Source organism: Myiozetetes cayanensis, unplaced genomic scaffold, assembly GCF_022539395.1.
Source record: "Myiozetetes cayanensis isolate MyiCay16 unplaced genomic scaffold, myiCay2020 scf20-37, whole genome shotgun sequence".
NCBI classification, from domain to species: Eukaryota; Metazoa; Chordata; class Aves; order Passeriformes; family Tyrannidae; genus Myiozetetes; species Myiozetetes cayanensis.
This window is the reverse complement of record NW_026087412.1, coordinates 8,907,074-8,927,677: the sequence shown is the minus strand read 5'-3', so window position 1 is coordinate 8,927,677 and position 20,604 is coordinate 8,907,074. Positions and strand designations below refer to the sequence as shown.

The following is a 20,604-nucleotide window of genomic DNA, read 5'->3' as shown; positions in this document are numbered from 1 at the left end:
CTGGGGGTGGAACTGCTGTGTGCCAAGGCTGGGAGTGGTGCTGTGCTCTGCTCTGCTTGACAAGCCAGTGCCATCAATGAGCATTTGACAGCTTCATCAACAAATTTGTCAGTTCAAGACATCGGAAGGTTTTTTAAGCAGTGAGAATCTGTGTCTTGCTTAAGCATGTGCAAATCCATACACAGACTGCAGAGAATTATATAACGTCTTTAAAGAGACAGAAACAGGTTTCATTGATGTTAAATACTTGCTTTTCAGAGACAGCAATATTTCCATGTGATATTCTAATACATGTTTGTCACATCTTGTTATGGGTAATCCATTTGAAAAAAAAAATAGGAGTTCATTAGTTTGCAATGACAATTGATGAGAAGTTCCTGTTCCATCAGTAGGGTGGGTGGTTCTGTGGTGAGTTATTTAATTCTTGCAGCAAAGCAAGTATTTTTTCCCATAGGAAGCTTATTGCCAAAAGATAAGGTGTTGCAACCTTACCAGAACTTACAGACTATACATTTTGTCCACTTAGCTTTCATGGAAGAATCAGTGTGGCCTTCTTATCAAAACAACCAGCACATTAATCCTGGCACCACAAAGATCTGCCTGTTATTAATTATTAATCAGCAAACTAAAAATAAATGCATAAAATAATTTCTTCTGCTAACTTTGAAATAGCCAAGTGTTCTCATTCTTCTGGCAAACCAGGCAGTCAGAGTGGTTACAGTAACCTTTTTTAAAACAATATTTATTGCTTGAGTACAGCAGTGCCCCTGGGAGTGCCTCTGAGCCCCTGGCATTTGTTAGGGTGCTGTTACACTGTTTCAGAATTGGATAAGGGGCTCTCAGCTTCCTCTGAAATCTCAGAAGTTTTGCTGTGTTTTACAAGTACTTCAAGATGAGAAATATTAAAAATAGTCAGGCGTACCTTTGATGTCACCTGTGAACTCACACTGTCTTCAGAAATTTGAAGTGTTGAAGTAAAATGTCCTTTATCCCAAACTTGTGAACAATGTATAATTTTTTTAATTACTGGGCATATACTACAATAGTATGTGGTTTATTTCCTGCAACTTATCCAGTAATAAAAACATTCTCGAGTAATGACAGAACTGCAAGTGCTATTAACCCAATTTTTTAAATACATAATTTAGTTTTCTCTTCATAGTTTTGTAATAGTTTGTCTGCATTTAATTCTGCTGAACATCTGACCTGAAAATATAGTTATTTTGCTGAACGCCTGACCTGAAAGTATAATAGTTTTGCTCACCCTTTTCAGTTAAAGTTATCTTAGCTATGGACAGATTTCTTTTAGTAGAATATAGTGTGCATCCACTTAGCTACTGTGCCAGCCTTGTTCTACAAAGCCTTTGGAAGAGGCATATTCCCAGTTTAGACAAGTCAGACTGTGCTCCAGGCCTGGTATCGCATCAGAGCAGTAAATGAAACTGGGATCAGGACTCCCACATGGGTGTCTATCATCCAGCAGTTTGGGAAGCTGCTGCCAGGTGTGAGGTGACACCGGGTGACACATGGCTGTGCCTCTGTGGGCTGGAGTGAGACACGTGTGATAATTTGTGCTTTGGTTTTGACTCAGGAAATGCCAGGCAGGTTAATGAGCAAATGTTTGTGTACACGGGCGGTAGGAACACACCTGGGGCACTTGAGAAAGCCTCTGCCTGCCTCGGTCCCTGCCCTATCGATCCTGCGTGTGAGGGCACGGCAGGGAATTCTCGGGCTGCAGTGGACGGGCTGCTCTGTCCCGGTGTCTGCGAGAGCTCCATCCCCCTGTGGGTGCTCGCGGCTCATTTTCTGGCATGGTGACATCATGCTGAGATGTAGATGAGTGGAAGTGTCTAATATTTCATAGCTTGCTCTGTCCTTGCACCACGGGCTTCAGCGACACAGAAACTTGTCCTTGAGGTTGGGAAAAGGGGACTTTGGTCTAAGGACGTTGCGCTGGCATTAAAAATAGTTACAGGGGCTGTCTCAGTGCTTGCTTTTCCAGCAGAGGCCTTTGGAATGAAAAAAAAAAAATAAGAATAATAAAAAAAATTGATGTAAAGCTTTTTCTCCTTTAGGGCGTTCCAAGGCAAATCATGTCTTTACAATTACGCCATGGCTGGCATGTTTTACACCGGTTTACACAGTTAACACCTCAGAAGATGTGGCCGGGAACAGGATCAGGAATAGGAACGGGACCGGGATGGGGATTGGATCGGGACCGGCCGCCCCCGGAGCCTTTTGAAAGTCACCGAAGTTTCCAAACCGCGTCCCGGCGGCGCTGATTGGCGGAGCGGCGCGCGCACGTGACCCGCAGCCAATGGGGCGGCGCTGGCCGGCGGGGGCGGGGCGGGCGCGGAGCGGGCGGTGGGAGCTGCGGGAGCGGTGAGAGCGGGGGCGCCGGGAATGGGAGCGGGAATGGGGTTGGAAATGGGGGACAGGGACCCGGCACCCTGCCCTTCCCTGCGTACCTGCACCTCCTGCGGGGGCTGGTGGGGAGGGGAGCGGGGCGTGGGAGCCGTGCCCGCTGGTTTCGCTCCCGCCCGGCTTCGTGCTCCGCATGGGAATGGGGAGCCCGGAGCGCTGCCTCGCTGACCTCTCGGCTTGCAGCTGGGAGCGGAAGGGTCAGGCGTTCCAGGAGAGATCTGCGGAGTTTGCTTAGAAAGTGTGGGAGCTGCGCTGGTAACTGAGAAGAGCTGTGCTGAATTGAGCTCTTCGGCAGAGGAGAGCCCGGGAAGCTGATAACTCCTTTCAGTGCTGGCTGGGGGATTCTGTAGTAATCCGTGACCTCTCCCTTTTCTTTCTCGTGGTGATTTTCTTTTGTATTGCTTAAACAAAAGGAAATAGGCCCTTGTGTTACGGCAGGACCTTTTCAAGGGGACTATTTTAAACAAATGTAATTTTCATAGGATGGGAAAGGAACTTTTCAGGAGCAAAGAGGGGTTTGTTTCAGTTTACAGTTTGGAAATATGTCTAACTAGGAGTTTCATCATCTCCGCCATGGATAATTCGGTAGTATTTGTGGTACTATTTTACTTTTAAATTACAGTAAGAATTTCTTTGACTCGGACCATCAGGCATTGCTACAAAGATAGGCCAACATTGTTCACCAAGCTAAAAATGTTCTTTTGTTAAAAAAAAAGGTCCAGTATCAGGGTTGTTTTGAGTCCTTTGTTTTAGGACTAAAGCAGAATCTAAGTTGAGGCCCCCATGAGTTCGGGTGAACTCAGACTCTGATTTCCAAAAAGTTCCTTCAAGTTCCTTCTGTGGCTTTTCTTGATATTTTTTTTTTCTCCCCCTTGAGAAATTTTGCAGTTCTGCTCTCACTTGTCTGAAATTGTCTCCTGCAAACATTTATACTGTGGTATTTTTCTCCTTGCAAAAGTCCGGTCCCCACCCATGAACTCTTCCCCTTCCTGCTTGATGTAGTGGGTTTGTAATGCGTGGGACCGGCCCTCGTGCTGCCTGCACGCAGCAGATCTGGCCAGATGTCTCCTCTGGCTTCACGTGTGCGAAAACAAGTAAGAGCAGCCAGTGTGTGCCTGTTCCAGACTGTGACTTACTTTCCTTGCTTTTTTTCCCACTTTTTCCAGTGTTTAACAAAGCGTTTCTAAACCCTCCTTCACCCTCCTTGCCCTCTCTGCTTTTGTAGTGGGCCGAGACAATGAGGAATTCCTAATTACTTTCTCTTCAGGCATTTTGCATGTTGTCTCCAAGCTGTTAAAAATCCAGGGGAGAAGGCAGCAAGGGCAAAACAGTCAGAGCCCTAGCCTTTTTACAAGAAGTTTAGGAAGACTTACATGGTTCTTACACTGTTTTGAGACAAATTTCAGGAAAAAAAATTAAAAATATGTAATACTTTGTCTAAAACTTGGAATTTTTCTTTTCAGTTTAAGTTTCTATTTTGCATCTTTATTTATTTATTTTGAAAATCCCAGTGAGCTAAGATGTAGTGCAGGTGTACAGGGAAACTAATAGGTGTTCCTTGCGTGTTGCAGGCAAAAACCATTTGCCTGTGGCACTGGGCAGTAGCCACATCTCTGGAATAAGTACAGGTCCACAGTCCTTCCATGTATTTGCAGTTCAACAATTAATTTTAAATTATAAGTACTATTTAGTAATGGTAACCATGAAACGGAGTGTACTCTTAATGGCTGACACCCTCCGTGGGTCCATAATGTCATGTTTACAAAGACATCCCTTGAAACCGGAGGGCACAGCACCTCTGTGCTTCTGTTAACAAGGCCCTGTGAAAGTCTTACAGATCCCATGGCTCAGTTAAGGGAAGTTCTTCTTTATGTGACCAGACAATCTGAAAAAATGTCAATTATTACTGTTTTTTAGTTCTTCCAAAGTGCGGTATAAAAACACAAGTAAGAGCCAGGCATGAGCATATTCAAGACTTTGAGGATGATGGGAGCTGTGTCTTTTGGTTCCAGAAGGTTGTTTGAAAGCTTTTGGCAGCAAGATGTCTCACACTCCACCTTTATCCTGTCTGAATTCTGTTTGTGGGCTGTCCAAACACAGATACGGGATTTATTAAAACTTTTTGGATTTTTTCTTCACAAGTGTGCTGCAGGGATTGGGGGCTGTGTGTACACAGTGCCTTGAGCATAAGAACATGCTTGTTGACATCAAAGGCACTTTCAGTTTGCTTAAAAATAACAGAGTAGATGTGTCATAAACTATCCTAGGTCAAGAATGTTAATTATGTTTGGTCGTTATTTTCTTTTTAATGGGCAAGAGTGCTCTTTGGAAAATCGCTCCTCCTTACTCATAGTCCTTTTCCTCTCTTTTTCCCAGTGCATTCTTCTGTAAATACACAGACCAGCAGCCCTGACACTTCATGCTGGAAGTGTGGCAGTACATCACACAGTGGTTTTACTTGTGAGCAGGAAGACATGTGGTTTTGTCTAATGAACATTTTGTGTCAAACAATTATAAAAACTACAGCTGAGTAACTTTTCCCCTCACCTGGCAGCTCCCTTTCTAAATAATATTGTGATTTCTGTGAGTGACACTGTGCACTAAGGTGTGTGGGCACAGCCCACTCAGCTGTGACGCTTTGCTGGATAATCTGATAATTGCTGGGCTGGGAAGAGGGCTGTGGCATTGCTTGGGTAGGTAAGAATTGGGCTGTAGATTGCCAGACTACTTTGGGTACTTGATACTCTTGTCTGTAGGAGAGGTAAGAACTACTTTGGTTTCTCTCAGTAGAGTTATTAGATAGATGGCTGTTAATCCTGTTTACACCAGGTGATTTTTTGCAGAGGAAACTCTTGATACAGTTTATAAATATTGAGTTAGAGATGTGCAGTGGATGCACATTTTCTTTAGCTATGACAATAAGAGTAGAAGGCAGGGCTGACATCTAAGTGGTCTTTGAAGGCTTTGGCTGTCTTTCTCTTCTTGTTCAATCAGGTTTGGTGTTTCTCTGCTGAGACTAAATATAAAATGGTATAAGACTCATACAAAATGATACTTGCTACTGATCCGTTTATTAGAGGTCATCATGCACATCACAAGGCATTTATTTAGTTGTGCTGTTTTGATGTTTAAGTTTTCAAGTGGGAGTGACCACCCTGAGGTTCCTGATTCTCCTGTGGTCTTTCATGTGTCATTCCCATTTGGGACTGTGTCCTGTGACTGGGTTTATGCTGGCACAGGAACAGCTGGATGGTCTGGATTGCACACGGGGTTGCTGCAATCTATCTGCATACCTAACCCAGCCAGGTGCTATTCTGCCAAAACCTCTGGGGAGCTTCTATCCTCACTCCTCTGGGAATTTCGAGAGCTCCCTTTTCCCATGGCTCTCTGAGGTATCCATATGTACTGCAGCTTTCAGCCGTGCGTGGGTTGTGATATTTCAGATTTAAAGTTGGGTGGCTTTGTCTGTGTTGACCCAGGGAGAAATGTTTTATGTGTCCAGCACTTAGGTCCATGAAAAGCTTTTATGTATTCCTGGAAATGTTACCACTGGAAATCAGTATCTCTGAGTACCTTGTTCTGTGTCTCTTTGAAGCTTCTGTTTAATTTCATGGCAGGTGTCCTTAGGGCTGTTGAATTGCAGTGTCTTTGGAGCTGAAGTTGTGCCTGAGATATCTTCTTTCCCTTCTGTTCTCTGTTCAGTGGCAGAGCTGCAGCTCGAGTGGGGTTTGGTGCTCTGTGCTGTGCAGTCCCAGGGTGTGGAAGGTGCTCTCGGCTGGGGATGTGGGGAAAGGGACCCGGTGACTCAGCAGGGGTTCTGTCACATTTATGGTCTCTCTGACAAGAGTCCTGTCAAGGCTGGTCTTTAGTTTGGTCTCCAAACTAAAGTGGCAAGCAGTGAATGTGGGGGAGAAGGGTGTTCTGCTCTGCAGCAGCAAGGACTGGGGTAGCTCATTGCCTCAGGTTTGATCCTTTAATTTTCCAGGGAGGGAAAAATGAAACAGGAGTTTTAAACTTTGAGGACTCACCATGGAAGACTCAGAAGAACATCACTTCAGCTCAGTGGAAGAGGAAACCAGATACTGGAAAGATTTGGCAATGAAATACAAGAAGTGGTAAGGCACTGGCTTCCTTCATTGGATAGGGTGCGTGACTGATGCAAAGACATCAACAAGGTGTTCACACCTTTCACTGCTTCTTGTTTAGCTTGCCAGAGGATTGTTTTAATAGAATTGTTTTTAGAATATGACAGTACATTTCCTTCCATCTTTCTTTCTGTTACTCACTTTTTATTGCTAATCAATAATGGCTTTGCTCATATTTCCAAATAAATAATTGAACTGAATAACAGATTAAATGTGCAGATGGCAGGGGACAATTTATGAACTAAAGGGATGCCATGTGTCTTCAACACCTATAGTGTGAAGACAGGCTGTGGGATTTTTCTGTTTATTTGGGCTTTTTTAATTTGTTTACGATTTCACTACAGGGTGGCTTTCCATGCTCCATGGGGAAACCTTTGCATATGATTCTCTCTTCCTATTGAATAGGTGTGCTGGAGAAGGGCATAGAGCCTTCTGTGTTAAAGGGCAATAGTTTTTACCTTGGGTGCACAAGAGATATTTTTTTCAGTGTTCATCATGATGAGCTCTGTTGCTGGAATTGCTCTCTAGTGCTGAGAACACACAGGAGGAACTGCGTGAATTCCAAGAAGGGAGTCGAGAGTATGAAGCTGAGCTGGAGACTCAGCTGCAGCAAACAGAGTCCAGGAACAGAGACCTTCTGTCAGAAAACAACCGTCTGCGAATGGAGCTGGAGGCAGTGAAGGTAAGAGGGGTGCCCACAGGATTGTACATCCTGACTGCGAAGGTGAGTGGCACAGGCACGTGCAGATTCTCCCTGCCTTGGGGCAAACCTTCAGCATTGCCATGAAACTGAACAGTGCAGAAAGGAAAGTCTGGAAAAAATAAGAAATATGGATCTATTTTCTGCTTTGAGGGCTCTGAATTCCTTGGTGTTCCTGCGTCCCTGTTCACAGGTTGTGGCGTTGTGTCAGGATAGATTTCAGATGGGAGGAAATAGTTCACATTAGAGAGGAGACTAAGCATGAACATAACAGAACTGCTGCTCTATTCCTTCTTCCATCTATTTAATGCTTTTGTTCACAGCTTTCTTGCTGTCTGCATTATGCAGACACAGATAATATTGCAGGACAATCAAAACACAAACATTACAGCTGTGTTTTTGTGTGACCTAAGAAAACTCGGTAGTTTTAAACCCTTTTTACATAGCTGTGTATTTATTATCTGGCATTCCAGATAAGCTGGGAAGCAGCAGCCAGTGGGTAACCCATAGAACTGAGAGTCATAAAGCTGTTTCAGTCCTGGTTTTGTTACTGAATCTGTCAGTACTTGGGGAAAAATGTTATCCTGTTTACACTTGGTTAGCCTTCTGTGAAACAAAGAACCAGCAGAAAGGCATTTACTTCCAGACCTGTAAAACATAAAGGATATGAACTTACTGAGATGGAACTTCTTACCACAGTGACTTAAGAAATAATGAAGCTATCTAGGGCATGAAGAGTGATGTGTACCTCATTTCAGTCTCATCGAAGGTGCTGCAAGTCCTCTGTGCTGGTTGGCAGGTTTAGGAAACTAGTAAATTTTTTAAAATTTGGAAAAAAATTGTCACTGAACTTCGTGTGCCTTTTTAGAGTTTGATTCTAGGCTTATAGATGAGTTATAGTGACCCAAGAAATACTACACAGCATTTTGTAGGGCTGGGTGGATCTCTGTGGAAGCAGAGATTAGTGTAATTACACTTCTTCTACTCAGCTGGATGCAATAATGAGCTAATGGGAGTGAAGGTATTTGTATAAGGGATTAATCACTGGATGAATCCACATTTGCAATGCCTCTTGTTTAAACTGTTGTCCAAATTACTGTCTCAAGGAAATACTCCTAAATTTGAGGCAGATATCCTGTCCCTCTAGCACCAACTCAGCAGTTCTCTCCCCTCTGCTGCTTTTTGATAGCAAGACCTCCAAGGCTTGTTTCTTGTGTTTGTTATGTTGCATTGATGTTTGTTGTTCTTGTTGAAGTGACTGAGCAGTATTAAATGTTGTGTGTGTTGTATGGAGTGTTGGTCTGCTGTTCTGTGTAGCCACATAAACCTATGGAAGCTGATGGGTTTGGGGAGAAGACAAAAGTTGGACAGAAATAAAGCCTGTAGTTCATTGGATGGAAGAGTATGTAGACTGTTCTCTTTCTCTAGAGTAGCTGGGATGAGAGGAAGGGACAATGGACCAGCCAAAGCAGTTAAGAATGAAAACAGTAGGAAACAACATATAACTCAGAAAGTGGAGGGTAGCCATATTTGAGAAAATCTAAAATTGTTCTTCATAGTAGATAATTTTATTAAAACATATTCTGCTTGAAATAAACCATTTAACAATTGGCTATTCATACAGCCTGAAAACTGCAGTAACAGCCTGTGGTGAAGGAACAGAGCCACCATTGAGGGCCAGATCAGCTGATAGTTTATTACAATTGGCTAAAAACAAAGCCCCAGACCTTGCAGTTCTGGTCTTTTATCTGAATCAATTCAAGAGCAAAGCATTTATCTCAAAGCTATTGAGCAGCAGCGTTAACTGAGCCCATCAGGGGTTGGTGTCTGCATCTAGGTCAGCTCTGGTGAACTTTGCCAGGCCCACACAGCTTGTGGCTTTGAGCTCACCAGCCTAATGTGTGTGTGTTTGCTCCCCCATCAGAAACCAGTGTTCACACTACCTAAAAACTAATGGAAATAGTGCTTTGGAGGGTTGGAAGTAATCTGCCTCTTGGAGGCTCTTAACCATGTTCCAGAGATCCAGAATTACAGCAGTGTCACCACATTGTAATAAAATAATTTCTTAATTGAGAATGGGTATCTCTTTCCCTCCTGCTTGGCTCTGCATTTCATGTGCTGAAATAGCTGTCTTCAAATTACCATTCACTAGACTATACGCTGTGGTTTTCAAATTCCAGGGCATGGATTTGTTTTCAGTGACTTCAAGTGTTTTGTACTTAAATTTGTGATGGAGAGCGCTTCAGGAATGCTGCTTATACAGCAATCTTGGAGTTTAAGAAAAGCCTCTGGCTTGTTGAAGTGGTCTGATAGCAAGTTGGTGGAGTATAAAGTGTCATAAGAGACAGTGTGCTGTGAAGCTTTCCCTGTCACATGCTGTGGAACTAACCCCACTTACAGTGGCCGTGCAGGAGAGACAGATCTAATGTAGAAGCTAAGCCTTCCTCCCTGCCTGTGCCTCTCTTAAGTGCACCCTTGTATACGTGCTGTGAGGGGAGACAGAGTTTGGTTTAGGTTCACATCCAAAGCAGAACTCTGAACCTGCTTTGGGCTAAGAAAACCCTTGGGGCAATGCAGAATCTTGCTAATACCACAGTGTCACACTTGGATTATTTTGTCTTGGTTTTTTGGCTCCTAAGTACTGCTGGATTTCATATTAGAGTTGAACCTTCTCTTGCATCCTGCTCTGTGTATTGCTAAAGCTCTAGGGGCTCAGCATTATGCTGAGTTGTGCTCTCTGGGAGGGGCAAGGAATGGCCCTGAGCTGTGAGGATCAGGGAATGTTCCCCAGCACCATTGTTTGATAAGGAGTGCCAGGAAGAGTTCTTGTCTGCTGGCAGCCCAAAAGTATGTGAGCAATTGGCCTTGTTGGCATTTTATCTTATCTAAAGGGATAAAAAAACTTCAGAACATTCTGCCTTTATGGAGCTCAGACAATGGCACAGAAAGAGAACATGAGTTGTTAAGTACCTGGTGTGCTGTTTGGTTTGCCTTTGATTAGGAGAAGATTGAAATGCAGCATTCAGAAGGATACAGGCAAATCTCTGCGCTGGAAGATGACTTGGCACAGACAAGAGCTATTAAAGATCAGCTTCAGAAATACATTCGAGAACTTGAGCAAGAAAATGATGACTTGGAAAGAGCAAAAAGGTGACCCATTTTTGTGTTTTCTTTTTCCACCTCTATTCTGTCCTGAGGTGCAAAACAGCTGTTTGTGGTACTGTGCTCGTTAGCACAGCCATTCTGAACTAATCACTGAAGTAATGATTGTGTTGAAGAGATTGGTAGCAGATGGGAAATGTGATAAATTTATTTTTCCCCTTTTACTCTCCCCACTGCACTCTTTCATATCTTACAAGCTAAAATAAATAATAATATTAAAGCAAACCAAACAAAAATGCAACAGTATCCTTTTCTTTTGAGTGAGGACATCCTCTGTGTTCTTGAAGGATCTGGCAGTGACATCTTGTGCACTCTTTTTCAGAGCCACTATAATGTCTCTGGAGGATTTTGAGCAGCGTTTAAACCAGGCTATTGAAAGAAATGCTTTTCTGGAGAGTGAGCTGGATGAGAAGGAAAACCTTCTGGAGTCTGTGCAACGCCTGAAAGATGAAGCTAGAGGTTAGACAGAAATTAATTGTGTCCTTCCCTTGCCCCCCTCCTGGTTTGTAGCTGTTCAGTCCTCTCCACATATCTCAGAGCTTGGTTTTTAAGTTTGCATCTTTAAAACCTACTATCTGAAATGTAGAAGCAAGTAAGGAAACTTAAGACTGTTCTGTCTACCCCTTGAACTCCTGACCTTGTTCCAGAGCAGATCGCAGCAGCAAAAGTCTGTTCCAGCCTTCTCCTAAACTGTGGTGGTGCTTCAGAGCCTTAGGGAGCAGAAAAGAGCCAGTCCAGCTGGGGTGTGTGCTGGTCTGGCTGCCTGTAACACATGAAGGTCAGCTTTAATATGCATTAACCTCATTGTCTCCTGGCCTGTTAAAAGAGGAGTCAATGAAGCCTTAATGGGGAAGTAAAACAGGAGGGCTGTTGACTTCTTGGCTTGCCTTGGAATAGCCTCACGTGCTGGTTTCTTGATAGCTGTCAGTAAGGCTGGGTGAGAAGAGAGAGACCTTGGAGCTGGAGAAATGTCTGTTTTCAGAACTTGGATTCTGTGTCCTTGAGTGGTATCCATAAGCTGCAGCCAGGCTGTGGGACAGAAGTGCTCTATCCCTTGGCTAGATAGCTGTGTAGCTTCCACCTGGCCTCAGCTCAAGTTTTTTTATGTGGAAACCAGGACAGAAATGGGTACAGTGGGTGGTATCTCAGCCTTACAGGGAGCTGGAGTGTAGCCAAGGTGTGCCAGATTGCTGAGCCCAGGCTTGGTGTGCCTCTGCTTACCAGCCTGTAACTTTGGGAAAGGAGTTAATGCCCTGTCTCAAGGGGACCCTTGTGAAAGGGTATGAAAATGAAAGCCAGGTGGTAGCAACTGAACTAATACCACCAAAACATCTTGAGCCACAATCCTAGAAAGGCCTTTAGTTATCATGCAGATTTTGAAGATATGCCTGGAGTAGTCTTTACAAACATAAGTGACTTGACTTCACCTCCACAAGGAGAAAAGTCTTTTGAGCAAAAGATTAGCTGGGTGGATACTCCAAAGGCTTACTCTGTGCTGGTTCCTTCACAGACCTGCGCCAAGAGCTGGCAGTGCAGCAGAAACAGGAGAAACCCAAAACACCCATGCGAGCGACCCTGGAGGCGGAAAGAACAGACACTGCAGTTCAGGCTTCCCTGTCTGTGCCTTCAACCCCCTCCCTGCGCCGGACACCCATCGGCATACCCACCCCTGGGACCTACAGGAGAGGTGACTGACGGGAAACAGCACAACACTGACGAGTCATCCTATCTGTCTCTACTTTCACGTCAATTATATTGTTACTTATTTTTGTGAGCACTGATTGTTTCAGTATTTCAGACCTCTCACACTAATTCCCCTTAATTTAAAAGCCAGAAATGTGTGTAACTCTGTTTGTGTGCACGGATAAGTGCAGGGAACTGTACTGTCACATTCTGATGATTTGATACTACAACTCTGAGCACTAACAACGTTTGTGGACTTCAGTATCCTTAACCTAAAATGATATGTTTTGTGTGAAGGAATTACGGCTTCTGTAGCAGTGAGAGGATTTGGAACTTTGTAGTAAAATGGTAAATGATGATCCTCTCGGAGGACACATCCCTCTGGTCTCATTGCAGCAAGAGAAACAGAGCAGGCTGGTAGAACAGATCTCTAGAAACCAAGCCACAACATGTCTAGAAACTTCATCTTAGGACAGTGTAATGAGCTGTCTCAGGAAGGCAGTTCTTCAAATTCCTAATGGATATGAAAGATCTGGAGGTGAGATACAAAAAGGTGAGGATATTGCTGTTTCCTCTGCTCTGTCTGTCGATGTCAGGCTGTCTTCTGTCTTCCAGTGTCAAAGCTTTTGTTTTTAAATGAGTAACATTCTTTAACCTGCCCTGCAGGTCTGGAGGACAGTTATGGTGCAACCCCTCTCACACCTGCTGCAAGAATATCTGCACTTAATATTGTGGGAGACTTGCTGCGAAAAGTGGGGGTGAGTGATTTCCTGCCAAGGCTCCTGGAGAGGCAGAGCTGTCCAAAACTGCAGCCAGCACTATTTGTGCTCCTGCTCAGGGGAGACTGGAAGGAGTCTCTTGTCCCCAGGTTGGCTAAGCATGACCTTGAAATTGGGCTGGACTTCATATGTTTCTGATTAATGCCCAAATAAAGATGGACCCTGCTCTGCTTTTCTAAAATTTAATCCGGATGGGAATAGAATCTTCCTCTACAAATTTCTGCAAGTGCATGTACAGAAAGAGTAAATTGGCATGAGGAAATTAAGAAGGGATCTGCTCCTGGAAAAGGCAGAGAAGAAAACAGGCTGGTGCCTGCAGTCCAAAGGGCTTCTGCTGAAGTTTGCCTTAAGAGCCCAGTAGTCTTTTGAGCAAGGCCTAATGTCCTGTTAAGCTATAGTTTGATATTTAAGGTGGTGCTGATGATGGAAGTTATCCCATGACTCCTGTGTCCTTCCTTGTCCCTTGGTGCTGTGTTGTTACAAGCATTTGTATGACTCTGCTGGGCTGAGCTGCAGAACTGAGACAACTGAAAAGTAGCTCACAATAAATGTGGAGTGATCTAGAAGGGAGAATGTGGTGGAGAACAAGGTATCTGTGGCTCAATTCCCTCAGTTCCCACCTAATACATACAGTCTGCTACATGTCTAGGGAAGCAGATAGCTCAAATGAACATTTAGTAATCTAAAAAGTGATGCCTGTAAGAAAGATGTCAGAATCTCCCTGAGGAATCTGAAGATTTTGTGGTCCTGCTGGTGAAGAGCATCAGCTCCCTACAGAAACCCAGATTTAGCTTTAGAGGGATGACTGTCTTTCTCTCTCCAAAAATTCAGAACTCCTGTGGCACTGGAGTCAGCAGGTTCCTCTGCTAGACAACTCATTCTTAAAGAATGAAAAAGGCCCCCAAACTCACACACTTAAAGCAGTTTTGGTGTGCCACAATGCCCTCTTCTGAAAGAGAGGGGTGAATCTGACACTTGTCTTGTGTGTGTTTAAATTAGGCTTTGGAGTCCAAACTTGCATCTTGCCGAAACTTTGTGTATGACCAGTCCCCAAACAGAGCCTCGGTGTCCATGTACATGAACAGAGATGTCCTCGAAACGCGCCTGAGTCCTCACCCGCCTCTGTGTGACACAGGGTGAGTGCTGCTCTCTGCTGGTGTCTGTCAGCTGCTGGTGTCAGAACTTAGGGCCTGGTATTTACTACTGAATCTTTGTTTTGGTAGAGACAGGTTTGTTTGCAAAATATGTGAAATTAAGTTATTCGGGATTAGGATTTGAAGGTTTCAGATCAGTTTAAAACTGGAATCGCTGGCTGTCGAAATTCAGAGATCAGGTGAAATCAGGTTTTGAATTCCAAAAATTCGAAGCAAATGCAAGATGTGTTTTATTATAAACCAGTGTTTAAAGGAGACAAACTCCAACAGAGGAGCTCTTGCTTATTGGCTCAATTTGTTTTGTGCTTTAAATTCTTGTACAAGTGATGTGTTAGGAACATTATGGCATGTAGGGCTTTCCTTACCACAATTAAGATTCTCATTTTTGGGAGAACTGGAAAAAAAGGTAGATCATGGGCCCACTCAGAACACTTTACAGTTGCTAAGATATGTTTTCAAGGAGCAGCTGACAGGAATTTACCTTATTTGACTTACACATTTCTCTGAATGCTTGAACTGGTTCTCTCATTTTAAACAAATGAAGAAAAATCATCAAGGTTATCACAAATTACAGTTCAGTGTCTGCTTAAACCCTGACAATCTTGTACTGCACATTCTTTCAATTCTCTTTAAATTTAGTGCCTATAGTACAGTTTATTCCAGACTTAATTATTCATCTAGACCCTTGCTCTGAGTACTGGTTTGTCCTGTCACCCAGTGCTCAGTGCTGTTGTGTGGAAGGAGTGTTCATTTTGAGCTATCTATCCCAGGGGAGAAACCTCATGGAAGTTCCTACAAGAAAGCCTCAGGGGCCATACATGTGCTTACCCATGCATCTGATTATGTATCTACTGCTGTAATGCTAGAACTGAAATTCCAACCCCTGTAAAAGATAGTGCTTGCTACTCAAAGGGAAACAGAGCCCTGTGGTACAGTGGAAGCTCAGCCCAGTTAAGGAACAGGCTCACTTAGTGCTCAGAGTGCTGTTCCTTCATCTGTTGTTTCTCAAGCTGAGTGGTGTGCTCTGGGAGTGACCAGCTGTGTTGAAGTTGGTTGCACTGAGCAAGAAATGCCCCAACTCCTGTTTTGTATTTGCAGGTTAGTGAAACGCCTCGAGTTTGGAACACGGCCTTCAAGTATTCCAGGACCAATGAGCCATCCCTCCCAAAGTGTGGTCAAGATGCTGCTATGAAAAGTCTGGCTGGCTTTGGAAAAGGGAAAGAAAATGTGTATTTCAAACTTTAGTTTTAAAAAGAATATCAATGAGCAAACAGGCAGCAGTCCCAGGGTAGGTGAGAACTGAACAAGGAGCTACACTTGGCCTCCTGTGGCCTTACCCAGCCTGGTGGGTGGGGAGTGTGACAAAGCAATGCTGCCTGGCACTGCAGGACTGAGAATTGCTTCCTGCATCAGCTGCTGTAAATACCTCCTCAAAGGTTGCTTCTTTTGACAGTGCCAAAGCCATTGTCCTTCTACCTGCAGCAGAGACAGTATTCCCTGTGCATCTCCTCAGGCTTTGGCGTTATTACAGCACCAGGGTGTTCTGGCTTGAATTCTGTTGTCTGTCGTGGGTGTTGAGTGCTGCAGTCACCCAAAACAGGGGAGTGTTTTTATGTGCAGGAAGGTGGATTTCTGCAGGGAAGCTGCTGAGCTCCTCATGGGATATTTTGGTGGTAATGTTGGTGCACAAAACCCTGGCTCTGGAGTGGCAGGATGTTTCTGTAAGCAATGATTTGCCACTCAGAACAGGTTATCCTTAAATGTGAGACATTCCCAGTGCTGAGTGCTCGGGAGATCCCAGAGCTGACAGCAGGGTGGGGAACTTGGGAGTGGCTTTACATACAGATATTTTTTTTTTTTTTTTTGGTGACATAAAGCCTAGCAGTTGTAGGAAGTCAGAGACCTGATTAAATTTCTAGTTCTGACATCTTGATAGATGAGTTTTACTGCTTTACTAAATTCCCTTTATTAATGTGCCTTGAATATTAGTAATTTTTTTCTTGTTTTATTTTTCTATGTGAATATATGCTTTCAGCTGCTACTAATATAGAAATGGTTTTTTAACCTGAAAAGTCTTTTATGCTAGACAAGTGTATATGAGTAGAGAATTATTTTTAAATTGGTTTTTTCCCCTGTAGAATATTGCTGCATTTGAATTTGTTTTTCAAATGGAGTAGGTTCACTCACAGTGTTAATGTATTTTATGGAAGCCTCTACTTGCAAAAGTAATCACAACTAAACAATTTTTATGTTTTTTTCTTTTTTTTGGAGGGGGGGAATGGGGAGAGCTTACTTGACAAAAGAATACATAAATGGGTTTGGTGGTTTTGTTTGTTTGTTTGTTTTTAAGAAAATGCTGTGAAAACAGCCACTGATGCATATTTCTCTGCAATATGAAATAACCACAGATCATTGCCATTCTTCAGTCCACCTACAAAGTTGGTTTAACTGGGGAGCAGAATAAAGCTTCTTTTGAATGCTAGTTGTTAATGCATTTTGAGTTTTTTTGCAAGTTGTTACTGTGGTTAATACTGAGAGGTTTGCTACCAGTTTGTCATTTGTTTCTGAACAACTAAGTTAAGAGATACTGTTGACTTTGCTGAATCATGCAAAGATTTTCCTACATCTCTTTCTTCTCATTCTTTCCTACCCTGAGGCATGTAAATATTGCCATAGCTAAAGATGCCTCTGGAATTTACAGTGCTTAGTACTGGCATTTCTCTCTCTTAAAATCTTCAACTCAGAATTGTTGTCCTCTCACACTGTTGCAGTTGGACAAGGGGCAGTGCTATTGATAATTGTCAAAATAATTTAGTCCAGAACAATCGCCTTTGTAATGGTACAGAGAGGCACTTTTAGTTCAGCTGCTGTTGCAGAAGGATGCTTTGCTTTCTATGGTGTAACCAAAGCAACTCTGACTCCCTATTTTGTCATAAGATTTGTGGAAGAGGGACTGGAACCTGAGTCTCTTGAGTGGTAGGGCAGTGCTTTGACCACCAGACCAACCTCTACCATTATGCTTGTGAATTTTTTAAAAAAATTCCTCTTTGAAGGGCTCCATGTTCAGTCTGATGGTTCTGCTTCAAGCATTGGTGCTTAAGACCATTTTATATGGAGTCTGCCTTGCTTGGTCTCCTTGTTCCCACATGAGGCTCCCAAAGTGCCTTTCCCAGCCAGCTCTCAGGCTTCTTGACAGAGCTGGGCTGTGTGTCTGAGCAAGCAGTGAAACAGTTTTATCCCAAGCTCCTAAACCCCCCTCTGCTGCAGCTTCTCATCTTAGTTGCTCTAAATGGGTTCCTCGTTACTCTTTCATGAGCAGAGAGAATTCTCTGGGCTCTGAACTCTGCTGGCTGAACTGGTCTGAATCTCCAGTTTGTGATCTCTGTACCTTCTGGAACAGTGCTTAGATTTAGAAGATGATTGCTTTAGCTGTCAGGGTGGATGTTCTTGCATGATTTGCTCTCCCTGTAGTCAAACTGCTTAAGGTTCACTTGCTGTTCAGTCGAAGGTATCAGGTAAGCTCTGCACTCTATTTACAGTCATTTTCCGTCCTGCTTTGCCGTGTGTGGCTCCCTGCTGCCCCACTGTGACCACAAAGCTGCTGCTGTCTGAAAGTGCTTGAGCTACGTGGCTTTGTGGTAGGTCCTGGCAATTCCCAGGAGTAGGTTGTGGTCTTGTTGAAGTGCTCCAAAAATAAAAAGTAACTGCGTGCTGATGCCTTAACGCGGAATAGCTTGGTGTGGGTCCCTGCATTCAGGGTGAGCTGCTGTTTCTGTTTTCAGCCTGCATTAGAGGCTCTAGCTGGAACTATTTCTACAGACTTCGAGGGTGGGTTCAGTTGCCTACAGACAGACACTTAGGGCCTGGTCTGCTTTCCAGCTCCTGCAGGTCCTGTGTCATGTCTGTCAATAGTACATCCCTGGGCACCACCATGTGTCCCTCAGGTAATCAAACCTTTCCCAAACACGTCATCTTACTTTCAGCCCAGTGTACAAACTGTTCTGTATTTCTTCAAAAGCAACTACTTAGGAGAAAATCAAGGTTTTGTTCTGATGATTACAGGTGACCTTTTCTTAGAAGTTATTTAGGTTTTAGAGAAGCTCTCCTGCATCCCCAATTCTGTTCAAGCTGCGTTGCACCCAAGTGACACATGTACACAAGAACAGTGGAGTCGTTTTTATAGCCTTTTATTAGTGTGTAAGCACATCCATGGTGCATATAAAACTGTAACAGCTGACTTAATTTGAACAAATGATATTTTTCAGTAAGTGATTAAAAAGGCACTTCCACCTTGTGAATTGTGCATCAGGGGTGTAGTAACCAGCAGAAAACCCTATATTAATTGAGTACTCAAAAATGAAAGTTTAAGAAAAGATTAACTGACCAGTGCCTTTTTTTCTTTTCCTGCAACAGTCTTAACAAATCCTCTGTAGACTATAGTTCACTGGAATTCAAGTCATTTGAGCTATTAGTACTCACTTTGTGGAAGATTCTCAAAGTGAATTACTCTGTTAAAAAACCCCACCTTTTCAAATACATTTGCCAGTAAAATAAGTTTTGGAGTACTTTTAACATCAGTCTATACATTGGAGACAAGGCAGTTGTGCTTGTATCTGTCAGAGGAGTGGGTGTATGTGACCTTGACACTAAGAGTAGACTTATACAGTGCTAAATATCATCCTCCCTCCCCCTGCTGCAGTGCAATTTTTAAAGCGTGTTTATTCACTGGCTTTTGTTCCATTGAAATCTCCATCTCTGGCATCCATTTCGTCATCAGCTCCATCTGTTGCATTCTCAATTACTCTTCTGCCTCCAGATCTTCGGGGTGGGGCAAAAGATGTTGGCTCATTTCCCCTCCTGCAGTTAGAGGGGAAAAAAAAAAAAAAAATCAGGTGTTAGGTCATTGGGAATCCTTACAAATAAGCACAGCCTTTTGTAGCAGGACCTGCGGGGCTGATGGTTCTAAATGCAGAAGAGCCAAGATCTGTGGGCCTCTAATACAACTTTCTGTTCTGTAGCATGGAAGAGTAATTTGTGAACAGGTTGAGACTCCCAGTTGCTTGGAACTGGGATGGGATTCCTGTTGTTGTGCTTGTGTTCTTGTTCTCATCTGCCTCAAATCACCCCTACTTTTCCCTTTGTTTCACTGTTTTCCACATTGGGACTGCAGCTGATTGTGCTTGGAAAGAATGGAAAAGGGTTTGTACCCACAACAGCAGGGCAGTGTCCCTCCTGTCCATCTGGAGGAGAGGGAGAGAGAGCTGACTGGTACTGCATTTCTGCCCTGCAGTCTGGGTAAGCCCCCAGTTGCTGGGGGCACCTTGGCATTGGAGCAGTGCTGTGGTTGTCCACAGGCATTTTTGAGCCCACAGTTCTCCTCTGCAAAGACTGCACTGGTCAGAGCACCACAGGTGCTTCGACAGGTATGGCATCCTAGGTTGTGAGGAACTCCAGTGTCTTTCCCAGTGGAGAGGAAACCATCACTGCTTTGGAACTGTGTTTGTAACCCAAACAAGGTGCTGGTGCTTAGCAGTGCACGTGTCTCACAGAAAATGCTTTCTCCCACGTTACCCCCTTTTTCCTCTCCCATCTCCCTCCCATCCCTGTCATCCCCACATATTTCATAGCCACATCCCAAGACAGGGACACTTTGGTCCTCAAGGTTAATTTTTTGGGGAGGTGTGAGCAAGTGAGACAGAGGATGGATTTGCCTCTTCTTGGCCTCCATTGCTACTGTGCTACAAAGCTTCAGTTTTGGGACATGGCCTCTCACTTGCCCCTCATTAAGCAAACCTTTGTAAAGGCTTGAGACCACAGACATAAGCAATAAAATAAATTCATGATCACTGAATGCTGTGCCAAAATTACTAATTTGGTGTTAAATATATCCGAGACTACACTTTTGGGTACAGCAATCATGCATAAATATTTAAAGGCTTGTCTTGTCCTTGCAAAAGACTAAGCCAGTGTCCTTCCTGAAGCAGATATTTAAGTCCAAAGCTCAGTCTTCCATATGAGGGAAGTGGGTGGGATCATTTGCTGGACTAACTCATTTCACAGGCATGAATCTGTGTTTCCCAGGTGGAAATATGACATGTAGTCTATTTTCCACAATTCTGCCCTTAAACTTCAGTGTGAGCAGCACAATTAGCTGGATAATAAAGCGTCCTTTGAGATCTGCTGTTGGTTAACCGTAGTCGCTCTGGTGCAGATGGCATGTATTGAACACAAGGGTGTGTTACTTCTACCCTGGTGTGTGCTTGGCAGAGTGTAACAACAGCAGTGCCTACTATTTTATGGCAGCAAATATTTATTATTGTTGTTTAGCAAGAAAGTTCTAATTAGGTCAGTAAATTCATTAATTCTTTTTAATAAAGGAAGAGCTCTTTCCCTCTTGGACTCTTGCTATCTGGACTCAGTTACTCGTGAGTCATTTGTAAGATAACTCTCTTTGTGCTGCAGTAATTCACTGAAGTGCTGTAAGAGAACATGGATCTGGGGAGAACAGCAGGAGTCCAGCCAAATTGTGCACTACAGTTTTGGCTACAAAGAGAACT

General features: G+C 43.6%; 2 protein-coding genes across 2 annotated transcripts in view; one reads left to right on the top strand and one right to left on the bottom strand.

The window, feature by feature from the left end:
- Positions 1–3,304: 3,304 nt before the first annotated feature.
- On the top strand, positions 3,305–16,529 carry NDE1 (nudE neurodevelopment protein 1). Its single transcript, XM_050317538.1, has 9 exons — positions 3,305–3,518; positions 6,410–6,539; positions 7,098–7,251; positions 10,271–10,419; positions 10,754–10,890; positions 11,942–12,118; positions 12,781–12,872; positions 13,893–14,029; positions 15,146–16,529. Exons 2-9 carry the CDS (start codon positions 6,454–6,456, stop codon positions 15,237–15,239), a joined length of 1,026 nt encoding a protein of 341 aa, XP_050173495.1. The 5' UTR covers positions 3,305–3,518; positions 6,410–6,453; the 3' UTR covers positions 15,240–16,529.
- Positions 16,530–18,218: 1,689 nt separating this feature from the next.
- MYH11 (myosin heavy chain 11) overlaps positions 18,219–20,604 on the bottom strand; it is a 55,081-nt gene continuing 52,695 nt past the window's right edge. Inside the window, exon 42 of the mRNA XM_050317241.1 lies at positions 18,219–18,904. Coding sequence (XP_050173198.1) covers positions 18,766–18,904 — 139 coding nt within the window. The 3' untranslated portion in view covers positions 18,219–18,765. The remainder of the gene's footprint in view (positions 18,905–20,604) is intronic.

Bases quoted from the DNA above. Each gene is read 5' to 3' on its own strand.
- NDE1 (XM_050317538.1), top strand. From the start codon at position 6,454: ATGGAAGACTCAGAAGAACATCACTTCAGCTCAGTGGAAGAGGAAACC. The intron at 6,540-7,097 runs GTAAGGCACTGG...ATTGCTCTCTAG, and splicing joins GCAATGAAATACAAGAAGTG to TGCTGAGAACACACAGGAGG. The intron at 14,030-15,145 runs GTGAGTGCTGCT...TTGTATTTGCAG, and splicing joins CCGCCTCTGTGTGACACAGG to GTTAGTGAAACGCCTCGAGT.